Genomic DNA, 17,104 nt, shown 5'->3' on the forward strand with positions numbered 1-17,104 from the left:
TATTAAAATAAATGTTAACAACACGTCTATAACATCAGTCCCCAAAGCACGGTGCTTGGGGGTAATATTTGATTCTTCTCTCTCATTTACTCCTCACATTAACTCCCTAACCAGCTCCTGCCATTTCCAACTGAAAAACATAGCACGTATCCGACCTTTTCTCTCTCATGACACAACCAAAATGTTAGTACATGCTCTTATTATATCTCGATTGGACTATTGCAATATATTGCTGGGTGGACTTCCAACTAACCGACTAACACCGCTCAATTCTGTACTGAACTCTGCTGCTCGACTCATTCATCTCTCCTCTCGCTCTTCCTCTGCTGACCCTCTCTGTCAAGCTCTTCACTGGCTACCAATTAATGAGAGGATTCAGTTCAAACTCTTAACCCTAACCTACAAAGCTCTCCACAATCTCTCTCCCCTGTACATCTTCTCACTAGTCTCCAGATACCAACCCAACCGCAATCTCAGATCTGCACACAAGCTTCTTCTATCCTCTTCTACAATTACCTCCTCACATTCACGTGTACAAGACTTCTCACGTGCCTCACCCCTCCTCTGGAATGCCCTTCCACAACACATTCGCCACTCTCCCACCTTTGAAATTTTTAAACGCTCCCTCAAAACCCACCTTTTCCGACAAGCATATTCTTCAGCTTAGGCCATGCACCCACTAAATAACCTAATTGCGCACTGCCTGTACATATACTGTATACATCCCCACCTCTTGTTTCCACCCCATTCCTTTAGATTGTAAGCTCGCAAGGGCAGGGCCATCATCCTTTTGTGTCATGGACTGTTATTAATTTAATTGCTTGCACACTGTTAGACATTTATACATTTTAGTCATCATGTTAAATCAAATTGTAATCAGCAGTGCTGTATTTTGTATCAGTGTTCATATTTGATGTATATCATTGTCTGTATCGTTATGTATCCCTTGTTTGTTTTCTTACATTGTACAGCGCCACAGAATATGTTGGCGCTTTATAAATAATAATAATAATAATAATAATAATAGTTTCACTGTGATAAGTGGTCAAAGTTATTGGTGAATAAATGGGAGGAGCGTTATGTGAAAATTGCTCTGGTCTTGAAGTGGAAAAAAAAAAACCTGTGGTAGGGAAGTGGTTAAATACATTTTCTTTTTTTCCCCACTCTCCCTCCCTCCGCCAGCCAATGACCGCGATTGGCTGTCATGGGCTTCAGCCTATGACAGCCGATTGCTGCCAAGTCTCCAAGGGGGACAGCCATGTCACACGGCTGTCCCCAGTACAGCGCTGCCGTAGATCGCAGTGCTTTACCATGTAAATAGATGGCAGTTTCTCAGTCTAACAGTCTCTTCGCAGCGATCGCCGCTGGGAGGCTGATGACAGAGCGGAAGCGATCACCTGCAACCTCTGCCCCCAAGACTGCAGGTCAATTGGCGTTGAGCGGTCGGCTAGAAATTAAAGTACTTTTCTTAATAGGCCTGCAAGTTGGACTATTTTTTTAAGGCCATTAAATTGCTAAGTTTTGAGCAGCAAACAGTACAGGTTTGTGGAATTTTATTTTTCTTAAGTGACACTGAAGTAAAAAGAAAAAAAAATACATTATGATAGAATGAATTGTATGTGCAGTATGGATAATTAATAGAACATTAGTAGCAAAGAAAATACTCATTTTATTTTCAGTTATATAGTTTTTTTTTCCCATAACCTTGCATCATTCTCTAATATTTGCAGTTTACAAATCGCACTATTTTAAAATGATGAAACAGAGCAGAGCTAATGACCCTTTGAACTTCCTGGCAGACAAACCTTAAACAAGAAACCGTGAGAGGCCCAGTGCACACCAAAAACCTCTAGCAGATCTGCAAAATGCTAGAGGTTTTTGAAGCAGATTTTAGAGCGATTCTAGGCATGTGTAGAGACGTTTTCTAAACAAGCCTAGCGTTTTTTAGAGCGTTTTTTGTGTAGCAGATTACAAATATTTTTACAGTAAAGCTGTTACTAAACATCTTCTGTAACAAAAACGCCTGGAAAACCGCTCTGATCTACAGTTATTCAGAGCTGTTTTCCACTTTCCTATACCTTAACATTGAGGCAGAAACGCCTCAAATCTAAAAAATGCTGCAGCCCCGAGTTTGAGTTTGTGGAAAAAACGAACCTCTCTGGTGTGCACCATCCCATTCACTTTCATTAGCCAAGCGGTTTTCCCCCTGCCAGCGTTTTAAAAACGCTTCAGCCAGAGACCGGTTGAGATAAGTGCTTCAGAAAATAGCATTGTTCTCTGACTAAATAAAGAGCTCAGAAAAGATATTTTGCATAGATAAGTGAAGTTTCTTAAAGAGGAGCTGTCAGCAATACTATCTCAGAAAAAAAAAACACATATATAAGTAAATAAATACTCTACTTAACATATGTATTGCACTGTCCAAGTTTTGATTTTATTGATTTTTTTTTTTTTTTTGAAAGAAAATTCTTCTTAGGATTCTCCATCTTAACTGTGACTATTTTGAAGCCAATCCTGATGTCATTTTCTCCCTTACTCTCCTGTGCCTGATTGTGTATGCATTGCCCACCCTCATCCCAGTCTTCAGGCACTCCTCAGGCACTCCCAACCAGTTCTGCAATAGAAAGTGCCTTGTCTCAGCATGAGAAATATTGGCCAGAGAGGAACAGAGGGGTGGAAGGGGAAAAAAATAGGGAAAGATGCTTCAGCCAATCAGGCAGTATTAGTTAAGACTGAGGGAAAAGTAAAGAAGCGAAAAGACAACCCAGCATGCCCTGCCACTTCCTTTGTGCGGCAGATGTACCAAATAAGAGCCACGGAAACTGGGGAATGTTGTTTTATGGATAAGAAAACAGAGTGATTTTTAACTTTTGGTTTGCCTGCATCCTTATTACTTGTTTACCAAATAAAAATAAAGAAGTCAGTCTGACAGATAAACTTTAAGGGCCCTTTTCCACTAGCAATCGCTAGCGTTCAAGCTGAACGCTAGCAATTGCTGAATCGCAATTACCGCCGATTCCCCGACGTTCGCGGCCGCGATTTTGCTATGCTATGCACTGCATAGCAAAATCGCGGCAAAAGTCGCTCCGCGGCGCGATCGCGATCAAGTAAAAACCGAATCGCGGTAGTGGAAATGACCTACCGCGATTCCTATGTTAAAAAGCAAACCGTAGCGATTGTAAAATCGCTAGCGGTTTGCGTTTTTGCGATTCAGCCAGCGCAAACGCGCTGGTGGAAAAGGGCCCTAACTCTAATGTTCTATTAATAGAATAATGTTCTATTTCTTAGTTGTAGTACACATACACACAAATAATGATCTCATAAGTTTATTTTCACTTCAGATTCCCTTTAAGGAAAATGGAATTTCCCTTTGAAGTCAAACTTAAAGAGGATCTGTAACCTCAAAAAATCCCCTGGGGGGTACTCACCTCGGGTGGGGGAAGCCTCCGGATCCTAATGAGGCTTCCCACGCCGTCCTCTGTCCCACGGGGGTCTCGCTGCAGCCCTCCGTGCAGCCGTGACCTAATATTTACCTTCCTGGCTCCTGCGCAGGCGCTCTGACTGCTGTCGGCTCCGAACTACACGGAAATACCCAATCGCCGTCTGGTCTGCTCTACTGCGCAGGCGCAAGTTTCCGGCGCCTGTGCAGTAGAGCGGACCCGACAGATCTGGTATTTCCGTGTAGTTCGGAAAGGAAAGCAGCCACAGCGCCCCCGCTGGAGCCAGCAAAGGTAAATATTGATTTTACAGTTGGGCCTGTCGCCGGCTGTTCAGAGGGCTGCAGCGAGACCCCCGTGGGACGCAGGACGGCGTGGGAAGCCTAATTAGGATCCGGAGGCTTCCCCCACCCGAGGTGAGTACCCCCCAGGGGATCTTTTTGTGGTTACAGAGTCTCTTTAAAATACCATCTTATCCATTTAAGTATTTCCCAGACGAAAAATATGCATTTTTATACATAGCCAGTTTGTACAACTCCCAATCCAGGAGAGTCACGGGCAAATTGGAAGGTTGGGAGGTATGCTATGAGGCTCAGAGTATCATGCTGGGTACACACGTTGCGCTTTCCCGCTCGATCCGTGGGATCGATTAGATTATTTCCAACATGTTCGATAGGGTTTCAATGGATACAGCCGTCGATTTTGCATACTTAATATGCAAAATCGACGGCTGTATCCATCGAAACCCGATGGAACATGTTGGAAATAATCAAAATCGATCCAATCAATCCCACGGATCGAGCGGGAAATCGCAACGTGTGTACCCAGCATAAGAGTCACATGATAAAGCAAAACAGCCAGGCAACTGGTACTGTTTATAAGGGAATGAGGATGGCAACCTTCGTATTCTTTTCACCTCAGGTTCTCTTTTAGCAATGTACACAAACTATAGTAAACTCTGAGGGCACCACACAGCCACCTAATCCAAGTTTAGCATAGCATGTGTACATTGCCTAAAGGACAACTGAAGTAAGGAGGATTTGTAGGTTGCCATATTTATTTCATTTCCTTTTAAGCAATACCAGTTGCCTGGCTATCCTGCTGATCCTCTGCCTCAAATACTGATATGCAGGTCAGGCGTTTCTGACATTGCCAGATCTGACCAGATTAGCTGCATGCTTGTGTCTGGTGTTATTCAGACACAACTGCAGCCAAACAGATCCACAGGACTACCAGGCAACTAGAATTGTTTACACGAAAAATAAATATGGCACCCTCCATATTCTTCACACTACAGTTTTCCTTTAAGACAGTGTTCCTCTTCGGTGAAAGGGATAATAGATTCAGAAGACTGGATCTTAAAGTGACAGTAACCCCCCAAGCAAATTGTTCCTCTTTACCCTGCCTACTATAAACTGCTCCATCTGCAGTGTGCCTTAATCCTTCCTCATTCCCATAGCAACAGTATGCATTGGTCTGGTATAGCAAAGCAGCAAATGTTTACAGCTCCTATTTCCTGAAGTGCTGCTAGTGGGATCAAGTTTGACCTTGACAGGTGACATCATTGGTATGGGTGTATGTACCTTTAAAACAGAAATAGTCGAAGTTGTGCTACCAATCTTTCCCCAGGCATCTATCTAAAATGTTTAGTTCTGACAGGCCATACCTCCCAAAGACTAACATGAACAAGTTGCAGGCTTACAGTGTTAAATCTAAGGGAGCTAGGACCAGTAAGAACTACAACAGCATGCTCTCGGCTCCAAACATTTACTGTCAGCTTAGTTGTCCCAAACAGGGAACAGAGAAACAAAGCAGAAGGGCATCCTGCACACTGCCACACACAGCTAACCCAGCCATGTCATGTTGGGTGGAGAGGGTAGAGATACTCATATAGACAAATGTTCATTTAAGGAGGGCAAAAAAAACCTGCATTGTTTTCAGTACTAACAATTCTGTGGGGTGTGTATGCATAATTAGGTGTGTAAAAGTCTTAAACATGATGAGTAGAGTTTAAGTCATTTACTTACCCGGGGCTTCCTCCAGTACACTCCACACCACATGCGAGCGATTGACAGAGGCGCTAGCTCATCCGCAGTGGGGGCCGACCACAAGGTTTTCCGCTGCAGTGGAGGGGACCGGGAGCCAGCGGCTGAGTGCGGAGCTGCAGAGAGGGACATAGCGGCTGCTAGGGGCAGGAGGAAGCCCCGGGTAAGTAAGTGACTTTAAGCTGCTCGGACCTTCTCTTTAACTGTATTATTATAACTTCATAATGTTCCATGTGATTTAAAAGGCAAACTCCTAGAGAAGACATAACCTGCAACATACTCAAAAGAATTTTTGTTCCTACCTGAAATACATTACTTTTGTGGCCACTCTCGAACTCAAGCACTGGCTTCCTCCTCACCCAGTCCCAAACCACCACCTTGAGGTCATCACTGCCACTTGCCAGCCAGGTGCCCCTCTGGTTAAAATGCAAGGTATTAACACAGCCTAGGTGGCCATCTAGGCCGTGCAAGAGTCGAAACCTCTGGACAAATCCCCTTGCTCCACAGGCATCATAGATAAAGCGCCGGCTGCTTCCAACCTCCCTTTGCCTAAGTGCCCGGATGGCTCGCCACCGAGGTCTTGGCAATGGGGTCTTCTCGGATGACACCCAGTCTTCCAAAGCCCTTTCATCATCTGAGGAGTCCTGGTCATTGTTGGCGCGCTTTCTTTGGCCTCGTTTACGGACACGATCTTCCTCCTCCTCCTCGTCTTCCTCCTCATCCTCAGAATTGGAATGGTCCTTTCCACGATTTTCATCATTGATAGAATAAAGTCCGGTATCGTCCATACTGTCAGAGTCCTTGTCCTCTCCTGAGCTATCAGAGCTACTGTCCCTACTTTCTGCTCTGTTTGTCCCCGTCTCATCTCCAGTGAGACTAAGGCTTACATCAGAGGCCTCCACCTCAATCCCAGATGAGTTCTCTTTCCCTTCTTCTGTTCCAGACATGTCTTCTGGGCCACTGGAGAAGCTTCCTGTGAAAGAAAAACCAGACACAAATTAGTGGCCTACTGAGGTTTTAGCATGTAAAAAAAAAAAAAAAAAAAAAAAAAAAAGTACTGTACTTGTTAAAGTCAAACACTTTAATACCACTTGTTTTTTTTTGTATATGGAGGTTTGTCTTCCAAAGTGCCAAATTAAAAAAAGAATACATGAATTCCTACAGCTAACATTCCATGAGAATAGCAACAAACTCCAATGAAAGGGCAGCCAACAGGCATGTGATTGCAATAATCACAGAAGTCACATACGCTGAAAGAATAGACAGTTTTAAGTCTGTCCTCTCCTCAGAACTTTTAAGTATTGGGAAAGAAGAGACAGCAGGTAACAAGATCTCTCTCTATCTATATATTTATATTGTCACATACATACATAAAAAAATGAACCCTTCACTGCAAATAAAAATAAGATCATAAATAATGCAATAACAAAAATGTACCTACCCTATTTTACAATAGTTTTATGTTGAAATAAAATTTAAAAAAATCACTTCAAAATGTTGCTTTTGAAGTTGGGGAAACCACATAATATACCAAAAATGTCAGCAAAAGATCATGTGTTTCTATTGGTGGAAGTGGAGTGGTTAAAGAGACTCTGTATTGAAAAAAAGTTCCCCTGGGGGGTCACTCACCTCGGTAGGGGGAAGCCTCTGGATGCTATAGAGGCTTCCCCAGTCCTCCTCCGTCCCATGGCGGTCTCACTACAGCCCACTGAATGCACAGCCGACAATTTGTCAGCTGTGCAATATTTACCTTTCCCTGTTCCAGCAGGGGCGTTGTTGCGGCTCTCCACTCGGAAATAGCCAATCTCAGTCGGGTCCACTCTACTGCGCAGGTGTAGGAGACTTGCGCCTGCGCAGTAGAGCAGACCCAACTGGGATAGGCTATTTCCGAGCCGAGTGCCACTACTGCGCTAAACCCGGGAAGGTAAATATTTACATTCCTGCCGTTCGGGTAGCTCGATCGCTTTTGCTGTGGTGAGGAGGAGGATGGGGGAAGCCTCAATAGGATCCAGGGGCTTCCCTCTTCCGAGGCAAGTACTCCCACAGGGGCATTTTTTCCCCCACACAGATACTCTTCAAAAGGACTTTCTTAAAGGGAACCTGAGGTGAAAGGGAAATGGAGGCTGACATATTTCCTTTTCAACAATGCAAATTGCTTGGCTGACTCTGGTGATCTGCACCTGGGCTGGTTCACACTACAAGAACTTTTTTCTAAGCGCTTGTAATAGTAAAAGCTCTTGCTAATGTAATGCTATGTGCATAAAAATCACCCATCATCACTCATTCATTAGCAAGAGCTTTTCAAATCACTAGCGCTTAAAAAGCTCTTGCAGTGTGAACCAGCCTTTGTAGCCATACATCTAGCGATTCTGCGGGGCAGTCGAACATCCAATTCAATTGTTTCATCGAATTGGATGAAATCAGTGCCACATGTCTGCCCAATTGTCAATTTGATCAATTTCGGGGTCGATATCTGTTGAAAACATTAAATCGGACTTGCTGGAAAATCTCAGTTGAAAGTTATCAAAATCGCTCAACCAAGAAATCTTTCTGCAGTGTATGGGCAGGCAACAAATCGCTCTTTGATCAAATTCAATCAGAGAGCGATCTCTCATGGTCGATCTCCCCATACATCACCTGATGTATGGGCACCTTAATACTTTCAGCCATAGACCGTAAATAAGCATGCAGATCAGGAGCTCTGACTAAAGTCTGACTAGATTAGCATCATGCTTGTTTCTGGTGTGCGATTCAGTGCCAGTTGATGCCAGAAAGATCAGCAGGACTGCCTACTTAAAATAAATAAATGTAAATATTATAAAGCAGATGTACTAGAGCTAGTTGAAGGGTACTGCAAACAAACTCCAACTTGACTACTGTACTTGCCTGGTACACAATGAAATTTCCCGTCAGATTGACGTCAAATCAAACTCTATTTTAATTATTTTGTTAAAAAAAAAAAAAAAGCCTAGCAGCAACAAATCTGTAAATAAAGTGCAGAGTAAATATATCAAAGCAAATATGGTAGATGGTAGGACAGCTAGAGACAGGGGCCTGTATTATAACAATCCTCGCAATGAAAATCTAGCATTTTTATGTAGTTTTATGCAGGGATTACACAATGCATGTTTTGCAGCAGATGGGTATGATAGATAATTTCCGACATGTCCGATCTCACGTTCAATCGTTTTTCCGCTCGATTCGATATAAGTGAATGGAAAAAGATTTTAAAAAACGAGCGGAAGATAAGACAATGGAGTAGTGAAGAGCGGCAAAAAACGATCGAGCGGAGAATCGAGCGGCAGAAACGCATCATGTATTCCCAGCATAAGTCAGCAGATGCACTTACCACTGCATCTACAATGTTTTAGCCAAAAACGATCAAATATCGGATCAAACCACCTATCTGCCACGAAATCTCATGGTGTATTCCCGCATAAGATCTAACAAGGAGTATTTAATCCTTGTTAAACACCTGCAACAAGCATACAGCCAGTGGGTTCAAAGCATCTGATCTGCATGCTCATTCTGGGCCAGTGACTTTAAGTACTAGACTAGGTTCACACTGGTGGTGTGCGTGACAATGCATGTAAATTTCCCTCACAACAGGCGCATTCATTTCAGTTACAACGCATGCAGTGAGACAAAATGCTAATGATTGCAAAGGAGAAAGTGTGAGAAATAAAAAGACATCACTGTTACAAGTTTTTTTTTTTTGTTTGCTTTTTTATATTTTTTACTTCACACAGAAACTGCATTGATTGTAAAGGAGGCCATTAACTACTTCCATACCAGCATGCTGGGTGCAGGCAGGAGAGCCCGACCCGGGCCATGAGGTCGGGAGTCGGCCCGGGGGCTATTGAGCGGCGGGGACCCGGCGGAACGGCACGGAGGGCACGGACGGCATCCTCCGTGCCCACAAAAGTGATGCAGGTATTTAACTTTTTTTTACATTTGGCCTCGGAAGTCCTTTAACCACTTGAGGACCACAGTCTTTTCGCCCCTTAAGGACCAGAGCCTTTTTCTCCATTCAGACCACTGCAGCTTTCACGGTTTATTGCTCGCTCATACAACCTACCACCTAAATGAATTTTACCTCCTTTTCTTGTCACTAATACAGCTTTCTTTTGGTGCTATTTGATTGCTCCTGCGATTTTTACTTTTTATTATATTCAGCAAAAAAGACATGAATTTTGGCAAAAAAATGATTTTTTTTAACTTTCTGTGCTGACATTTTTCAAATAAAGTAAAATTTCCTATACATTTGAGCGCGAAAGTTATTCTGCTACATGTCTTTGATAAAAAAAAAAAAACCCATTCAGTGTATATTTATTGGATTGGGTAAAAGTTATAGCGTTTACAAACTATGGTGCCAAAAGTGAATTTTCCCATTTTCAAGCATCTCTGACTTTTCTGCGCACCTGTCAGGTTTCATGAGGGGCTAAAATTCCAGGATAGTACAAATACCCCCCAAATGACCCCATTTTGGAAAGAAGACATCCCAAAGTATTCAGTGAGAGGCATGGTGCGTTTATAGAAGATTTTATTTTTTGTCACAAGTTAGCGGAAAATGACACTTTCTGACAAAAAAGAAAAAAAAAAAAAGTTTCCATTTCTTCTAACTTGCGACAAAAAAAAAAAAAAGAAATCTGCCACGGACTCACTACTCCTCTCTGAATACCTTGAAGTGTCTACTTTCCAAAATGGGGTCATTTGTGGGGTGTGTTCACTGTCCTGGCATTTTGGGGGGTGCCTAATTGTAAGCACCCCTGTAAAGCCTAAAGATGCTCATTGGACTTTGGGCCCCTTAGCGCAGTTAGGCTTCAAAAAAGTGCCACACATGTGGTATTGCCGTACTCAGGAGAAGTAGTATATTGTGTTTTGGGGTGTATTTTTACACATACCCATGCTGGGTGGGAGAAATATCTCCGTAAATGACAATTTTTTATTTATTTATTTGTTTACACACAATTGTCTATTTATAGAGATATTTCTCCCACTCAGCATGGGTATGTGGAAAAATACACCCCAAAACACATTATACTACTTCTCCTGAGTACGGCGATACCACGTGTGGCACTTTTTTGCACCCTAACTGCGCTAAGGGGCCCAAAGTCCAATGAGTACCTTTAGGATTTCACAGGTCATTTTGAGAAATTTGGTTTCAAGACTACTCCTCACGGTTTAGGGCCCCTAAAATGCCAGGACAGTATAGGACAGTATAGGAACCCCACAAATTACCCCATTTTAGAAAGAAGACACCCCAAGGTATTCCGTTAGGAGTATGGTGAGTTCATAGAAGATTTTTTTTTTTTGTCACAAGTTAGCAGAAATTGATTTTAATTTTTTTTTTCACAAAGTGTCATTTTCCGCTAACTTGTGACAAAAAAATAAATTCTATGAACTCACCGTACTCCTAACGGAATACCTTGGGGTGTCTTCTTTCTAAAATGGGGTCATTTGTGGGATTCCTATACTGCCCTAGCATTTTAGGGGCCCTAAACCATGAGGAGTAGTCTTGAACCCAAATGTCTCAAAATGACCTGTGAAATCCTAAAGGTACTCATTGGACTTTGGGCCCCTTAGCACAGTTAGGCTGCAAAAAAGTGTCACACATGTGCTATCGCCGTACTCAGAAGAAGTAGTATAATGTGTTTTGTGGTGTATTTTTACATATAACCATGCTGGGTGGGAGAAATATCTCTGTAAATGACACATTTTTGAAATTTTTTACATACAATTGTCCATTTACAGAGAGATTTCTCCCACCCAGCATGGGTATGTGTAAAATTACACCACAAAACACATTATACTACTTCTCCTGAGTATGGCGATACCACATGTGTGACACTTTTTTGCAGCCTAGGTGCGCTAAGGGGCCCAACGTCCTATTCACAGGTCATTTTGAGGCATTTGTTTTCTAGACTACTTCTCACGGTTTAGGGCCCCTAAAATGCCAGGGCAGTATAGGAACCCCACAAGTGACCCCATTTTAGAAAGAAGACACCCCAAGGTATTCCGTTAGGGGTATGGTGAGTTCGTAGAAGATTTTATTTTTTGTCACAAGTTAGTGAAAAATGACACTTTGTGAAAAAAACAATAAAAATCCAATTTCCGCTAACTTTTGACAAAAAATAAAATCTTCTATGAACTCATCATACACCTAACAGAATACCTTGGGGTGTCTTCTTTCTAAAATGGGGTCACTTGTGGGGTTCCTATACTGCCCTGGCATTTTAGGGGCCCTAAACCGCGAGGAGTAGTCTAGAAAACAAATGCCTCAAAATGACTGTTCAGGGGTATAAGCATCTGCAAATTTTGATGACAGGTGGTCTATGAGGGGGCGAATTTTGTGGAACCGGTCATAAGCAGGGTGGCCTCTTACATGACAGGATGTATTGGGCCTGTTCTGATGGATAGGAGTGCTAGGGGGGTGACAGGAGGTGATTGATGGGTGTCTCAGGGGGCGGTTAGAGGGGAAAATAGATGCAATCAATGCACTGGGGAGGTGATCGGAAGGGGGTCTGAGGGGGATCTGAGGGTTTGGCCGAGTGATCAGGAGCCCACACGGGGCAAATTAGGGCCTGATCTGATGGGTAGGTGTGCTAGGGGGTGACAGGAGGTGATTGATAGGTGTCTCAAGGTGTGATTAGAGGGGGGAAATAGATGCAAGCAATGCACTAGCGAGGAGATCAGGGCTGGGGTCTGAGGGCGTTCTGAGGTGTGGGCGGGTGATTGGGTGCCCTAGGGGCAGATTAGGGTCTAATCTGATGGGTAACAGTGACAGGTGGTGATAGGGGGTGATTGATGGGTAATTAGTGGGTGTTTAGAGGAGAGAAGAGATGTAAACACTGCATTTGGGAGGTGATCTGATGTCGGATCTGCGGGCGATCTATTGGTGTGGGTGGGTGATCAGATTGCCTGCAAGGGGCAGGTTAGGGGCTGATTGATGGGTGGCAGTGACAGGAGGTGATTGACGGGTGATTGACAGGTGATCAGGGGGGATAGATGCATACAGTACACGGGGGGGGGGGGGGGGTCTGGGGAGAATCTGAGGGGTGGGGGGGTGATCAGGAGGGAGTAGGGGGCAGATTAGGGACTAAAAAAAAAAAAAATAGCGTTGACAGATAGTGACAGGGAGTGATTGATGGGTGATGAGGGGGGATGATTGGGTGCAAACAGTGGTCTGGGGGGTGGGCAGGGGGGGGTCTGAGGGGTGCTGTGGGCGATCAGGGGGCAGGGGGGGGAATCAGTGTGCTTGGGTGCAGACTAGGGTGGCTGCAGCCTGCCCTGGTGGTCCCTCGGACACTGGGACCACCAGGGCAGGAGGCAGCCAGTATAATTGGCTTTGTATACATTACAAAGCCTATTATACACTTTCCGTGCGTCGATCGGGCAGCTAGTAACCCGCCGGCGCTTCCGAACGGCCGGCGGGTTACAGCGAGCGGTGGGCGGAGCCAGTCCCCGGCGGCTGATCGCGTCACAAATGACGCGATCGCCGCATAGCCACTCCCGCAGCCGCCCCCGCCGATGGGCGTATTGCGGTCGTTTGGGCCCGGACTTTGCCGCCGCCCATCGGCTGGGGGCGGTCCTTAAGTGGTTAAAGAGAACCTGAGGTGGGGATATGGGGGGCAGATGTGACACAGCCGCACTCTGACTTCCCCCCATCGCCGCGCTATAGATGCTTGGCTAATGTATTTGAATGGGATGGATCACACCACAGCGATGTGATTTTCTCCCAAACGCGGGTCCAGCAGCATTTCTGCTGATTTCTGAGGCGATCCAGCCTCAATGTTAAGTATAGCAAAGTGGAAAATCGCTCTAAAAAGTGCTAGATCAGAGCGATTTTGCAAGCATTTTTGTTACAGAAGCTGTTCAGTTACAGCTCTACTGAAATCAAAAATGGTACACAAAAACGCTCCAAAAATCACTAGGCATGCTTAGAAAATGCTAAGCACATGCCTAGAATCGCCTAGAAAAATCACTTCAAAAAGCAATGAGCATTTGCGATTACGCTAGCGGTTTTTGGTGTGCACTAGCCCAGACAGACACGTATAATATAGTAGCACTACATAATCCTTGTTAAGAGTATAATAATAACTAAGCCAAAATGTAATCATAAAAATGTATTTCATAAACACCAGACTGGGCTCTGTCTTCTCTTCTCCAGTTTTGGACAGGAAGCTTACATGCATACCCACTACAGTAGAATCCCTTAATAGTAAACTACTTAATAGTAAACTACAGGGGACCAGGAATAGTAGTATTCTATATCAAAAGTTTCCTGTATCAGAATTGCTCATACATTGTATATTTATACAAATGCATTTGCTGGGACCTAAGGACTGCATTTACTATATCCAGAAGTTTATTGTATCAGAGTTTACAATAATTCTACTGTATATTTTATTGTAAAGTATCAGTAAAAACTACAAGATTTAGACCAGCATCCATCCAGCTTACCATTAGTCAGGTCAGTCTTGCCTTCTGCCATTTCTCCATTAAACGACATGGCAACTGCCCTCCAGGAGTAGCAATGCGTGAGACTAGAATTGCAGAATATCTAAAAAAAAAAAAAAAAAACACATTAAGAAATATACTTAAAAATGATCTTTATTGAATGTAACTTCATGAATTAAAATTGCTAATTTTTCCACAACACATTACTTTACACAGAGTTCAGCATTTGCCCATTGTAAAAATATATTTTCTCACCCAGATTTACATTCATATCACAGGTGGCAACATCTTTACTGCAGGTGCATCACTGAGGAAGGTTTATTTGTTGTGTGTTCTGGAGTAAGCAGAAACACCTGGGCCCATTTGCAATTTACTTTCTCTCCTGAGTTTGGTGAGGATGGAAGGAGAGGCACAGCTTGGGGACAAGCAATTTGGCTGGTGAGGGGCAGCAAGGTCCAAATACAGCAGGCAATGTGGCTAGTGGCAGTGGTCAGGGGGCAGCCAGGATGGTGGCCAATCTCAATGCTACGAGTATCAGACAGGCAGCAGGTACTAAATGAGGTAACCAACGCCCAATGGTCACCTTCTTGTACGGTGGCACCGGACCTACCTATTTTCACCCCATCAAGCGGTGTATTGGTGCCCAACCAAAATTTCAAGCCTGCAGATTTTGTTTTCCTTTTTATGACAGGCAGCACTTTAGATAATATTGTGGAGCAGACTAAAGGTCCGTACACACGCCGGACTGGAGGCAACGACTGGGTCAGTCGTCACCTCCCGCTGGGTGGGCGTTCCAACGACAGTTCGGCGTGTGCACGCACTGTCGGCGGACTGATACGGCTGCTTCTGAGCGATCTGCCCGGCGGATCGCTCAGAAGCAGCCGTATCAGTCCGCCGACAGTGCGTACACACGGCGGACTGTGGTTGGACCGCTTACCCAGCGGGAGGGGACGACGGACCCAGTCGTTGCCTCCAGTCCGGCGTGTGTACGGACCTTAACCTTTACTTTACATAATACATTGCAGCCATCCCCACCACACATACTGCTGCAAGATGTAGGCCCACTAAATGTGCCTGAGCTGAAGGCGTTTGCCTTGCCAAGAAACCACAGCTCTGTGATGACTACTGGTCAAAAAAATCCCATTAACTGCACACGCCCCTATGAAGCACTGTTAAAGTGTTTACACTTTAACAGCAGAGATTTGCCTAGTGATGATCCAGCCAATAACCACTTGTTCAAAATTGAGATTTCTTGTGTCACGTGAATGAAAAATTTAGCAAGGTCTACATGCCAGATAAAAATATAGCGGCAGAGGAGTCCCTCAAGCCATTTCAAGGGAGGCTCGAATTAAGGCAGTACATTCCCATCAAACGCGCCCAGTATGGGGGTCAAGCTTTATAAGCTGTGTGCAAGCCGCACATGCTATACCTATGCCTTCGGAATTTCTGATGGCAAGGATTCTCACCTGGAGCCTGCTGGGTGCCCACCGTACATGAGTTTCTCTGGTAAAATTGGCATTGATTTGATTAATACCTTGCTGTACAAAGGGTACAATTTGTACACTGACAATTTTTATGTAAATTTGCCACTGTATAAATTTTTATACTCCAGACAAACTGTAGCCTGTGGTACTGCGAGTCCAAATCCAGGGCTGTGGAGTCAGTACAAAAATCCTCCGACTCCTCAGGTTAGGATTCCACCAACTCCAACAATTTGCATTTTACAATCTTGTCGATTTAAAGTATGCAACATAAAATGCATCTCTTAACTGCCAACACTTAGGAATTTTAAAAGACAACTGAACAGAGTGATATGGAGGCTGCCATATTTATTCCCTTTTTAACAATACCAGTTACCTGATCTTCTGCCTCTAATACGATTAGTCATAGAACTTAGGCTTCATTCACATCATACGCGGTTCCGTGCACATTAGGAAGCGCGTATGATGTAGTACCATACAAGAACGGCAGAGGGGTATAGGCAGCCCTTCTGCAGTTCACATTAAAGAGACACTGAAGCGAAAAAAAACTTATGATATTATGATTTGTATGTGTAGTACAGCTAAGAAATAAAACATTAAGATCAGATACATCAGTCTAATGTTTCCAGTACAGGAAGAGTTAAGAAACTCCAGTTATCTCTATACAAAAAAGCCATTAAACTCTACGACTTTCAGAGTCCTGGAGAGGGCTGTTTTCTGACTTTTATTATCTCAACTGTTAGTTAACTATTTACTTTTTCTCTGCCAGAGGAGAGGTCATTAGTTCACAGACTGCTCTGAAAGAATTATTTTGAATGCTGAGTGTTGTGTAATCTGCACATATTAGATAATGATGCAATGTTAGAAAAAAACACTATATACCTGAAAATAAAAATATGAGAATATTTTCTTTGCTGCTAATCTTCTAGTAATTATTCATAGTACACAACCAATTCATTATATCATATTTTTTTTCGCTTCAGTGTCTCTTTAAATGCGCTGCGCAGCAGTGCGATGCGCTTGCGTACTGCTGCATGCATTCTGCCCGCAAGCGCAGAGCTGACCCATTCATCGTCAATGGATGGAATAAGCAGTGCAGCGGGTAGCAGCGCAGATGGCATGCGATCGTACAGGCATCTGCGCTGTGAACGAGTAAACAAATAGATTTGAACGAGGCCCAAAACTAGTCCTTGGTAAAGAGTACCTGTAGAAGGTACAGAAAGGAACAAAGAACATCTATCAGGCCCTAGGCAATGTAACTGTGGGTACATGTAAGAGTTATGTGCAGGTACTCTGCAGGAGAATGAGGGGATTCTTCCTCCATTACACATTCTTCATGTACAATCTGAAGCCGGTTTATGGGTGATAGACAACGCCTCTGTGTTCAATGTGCACAACATTCTCAGTGGATTCCCTGCAGCTCTGTGGAGAGTGCATATGTAGAGTATAGTACTACTGTGTAACAAAGTAAACCTGAGACAGATGAAAGGCTTATACATACTTGGGGCTTCCTCCAGCCCCCTTCAGGCTAATATCAGTCCCTCGCCATCATCCTCCCCCACCTGGATCTTCTGCTGTGGGTCCAGGTACTTGAGACAGTCGGGCGTAGTGCGCATGCACACTCCGCCGCCAGGAATGTACAACACCTGCGCAGCACTACTGCGCAGATGCAGAACGCTCC

The 17,104-nt window shown here is 44.0% G+C and overlaps 1 protein-coding gene across 2 annotated transcripts in view; it reads right to left on the bottom strand.

The window, feature by feature from the left end:
* Positions 1-17,104, bottom strand: part of DCAF8 (DDB1 and CUL4 associated factor 8) — a 124,019-nt gene that overhangs the window by 78,128 nt on the left and 28,787 nt on the right. For both annotated transcript variants that reach the window (XM_068253546.1, XM_068253547.1), the window contains 2 exons: positions 13,946-14,045; positions 5,785-6,455 (listed from right to left, as the gene is read on the bottom strand). In XM_068253546.1, coding sequence (XP_068109647.1) covers positions 5,785-6,455; positions 13,946-13,994 — 720 coding nt within the window. In that variant the 5' untranslated portion in view covers positions 13,995-14,045. The remainder of the gene's footprint in view (positions 1-5,784; positions 6,456-13,945; positions 14,046-17,104) is intronic.

The sequence above is a fragment of the Hyperolius riggenbachi genome, chromosome 9 (genome assembly GCF_040937935.1).
Source record: "Hyperolius riggenbachi isolate aHypRig1 chromosome 9, aHypRig1.pri, whole genome shotgun sequence".
Taxonomy (NCBI): domain Eukaryota; kingdom Metazoa; phylum Chordata; class Amphibia; order Anura; family Hyperoliidae; genus Hyperolius; species Hyperolius riggenbachi.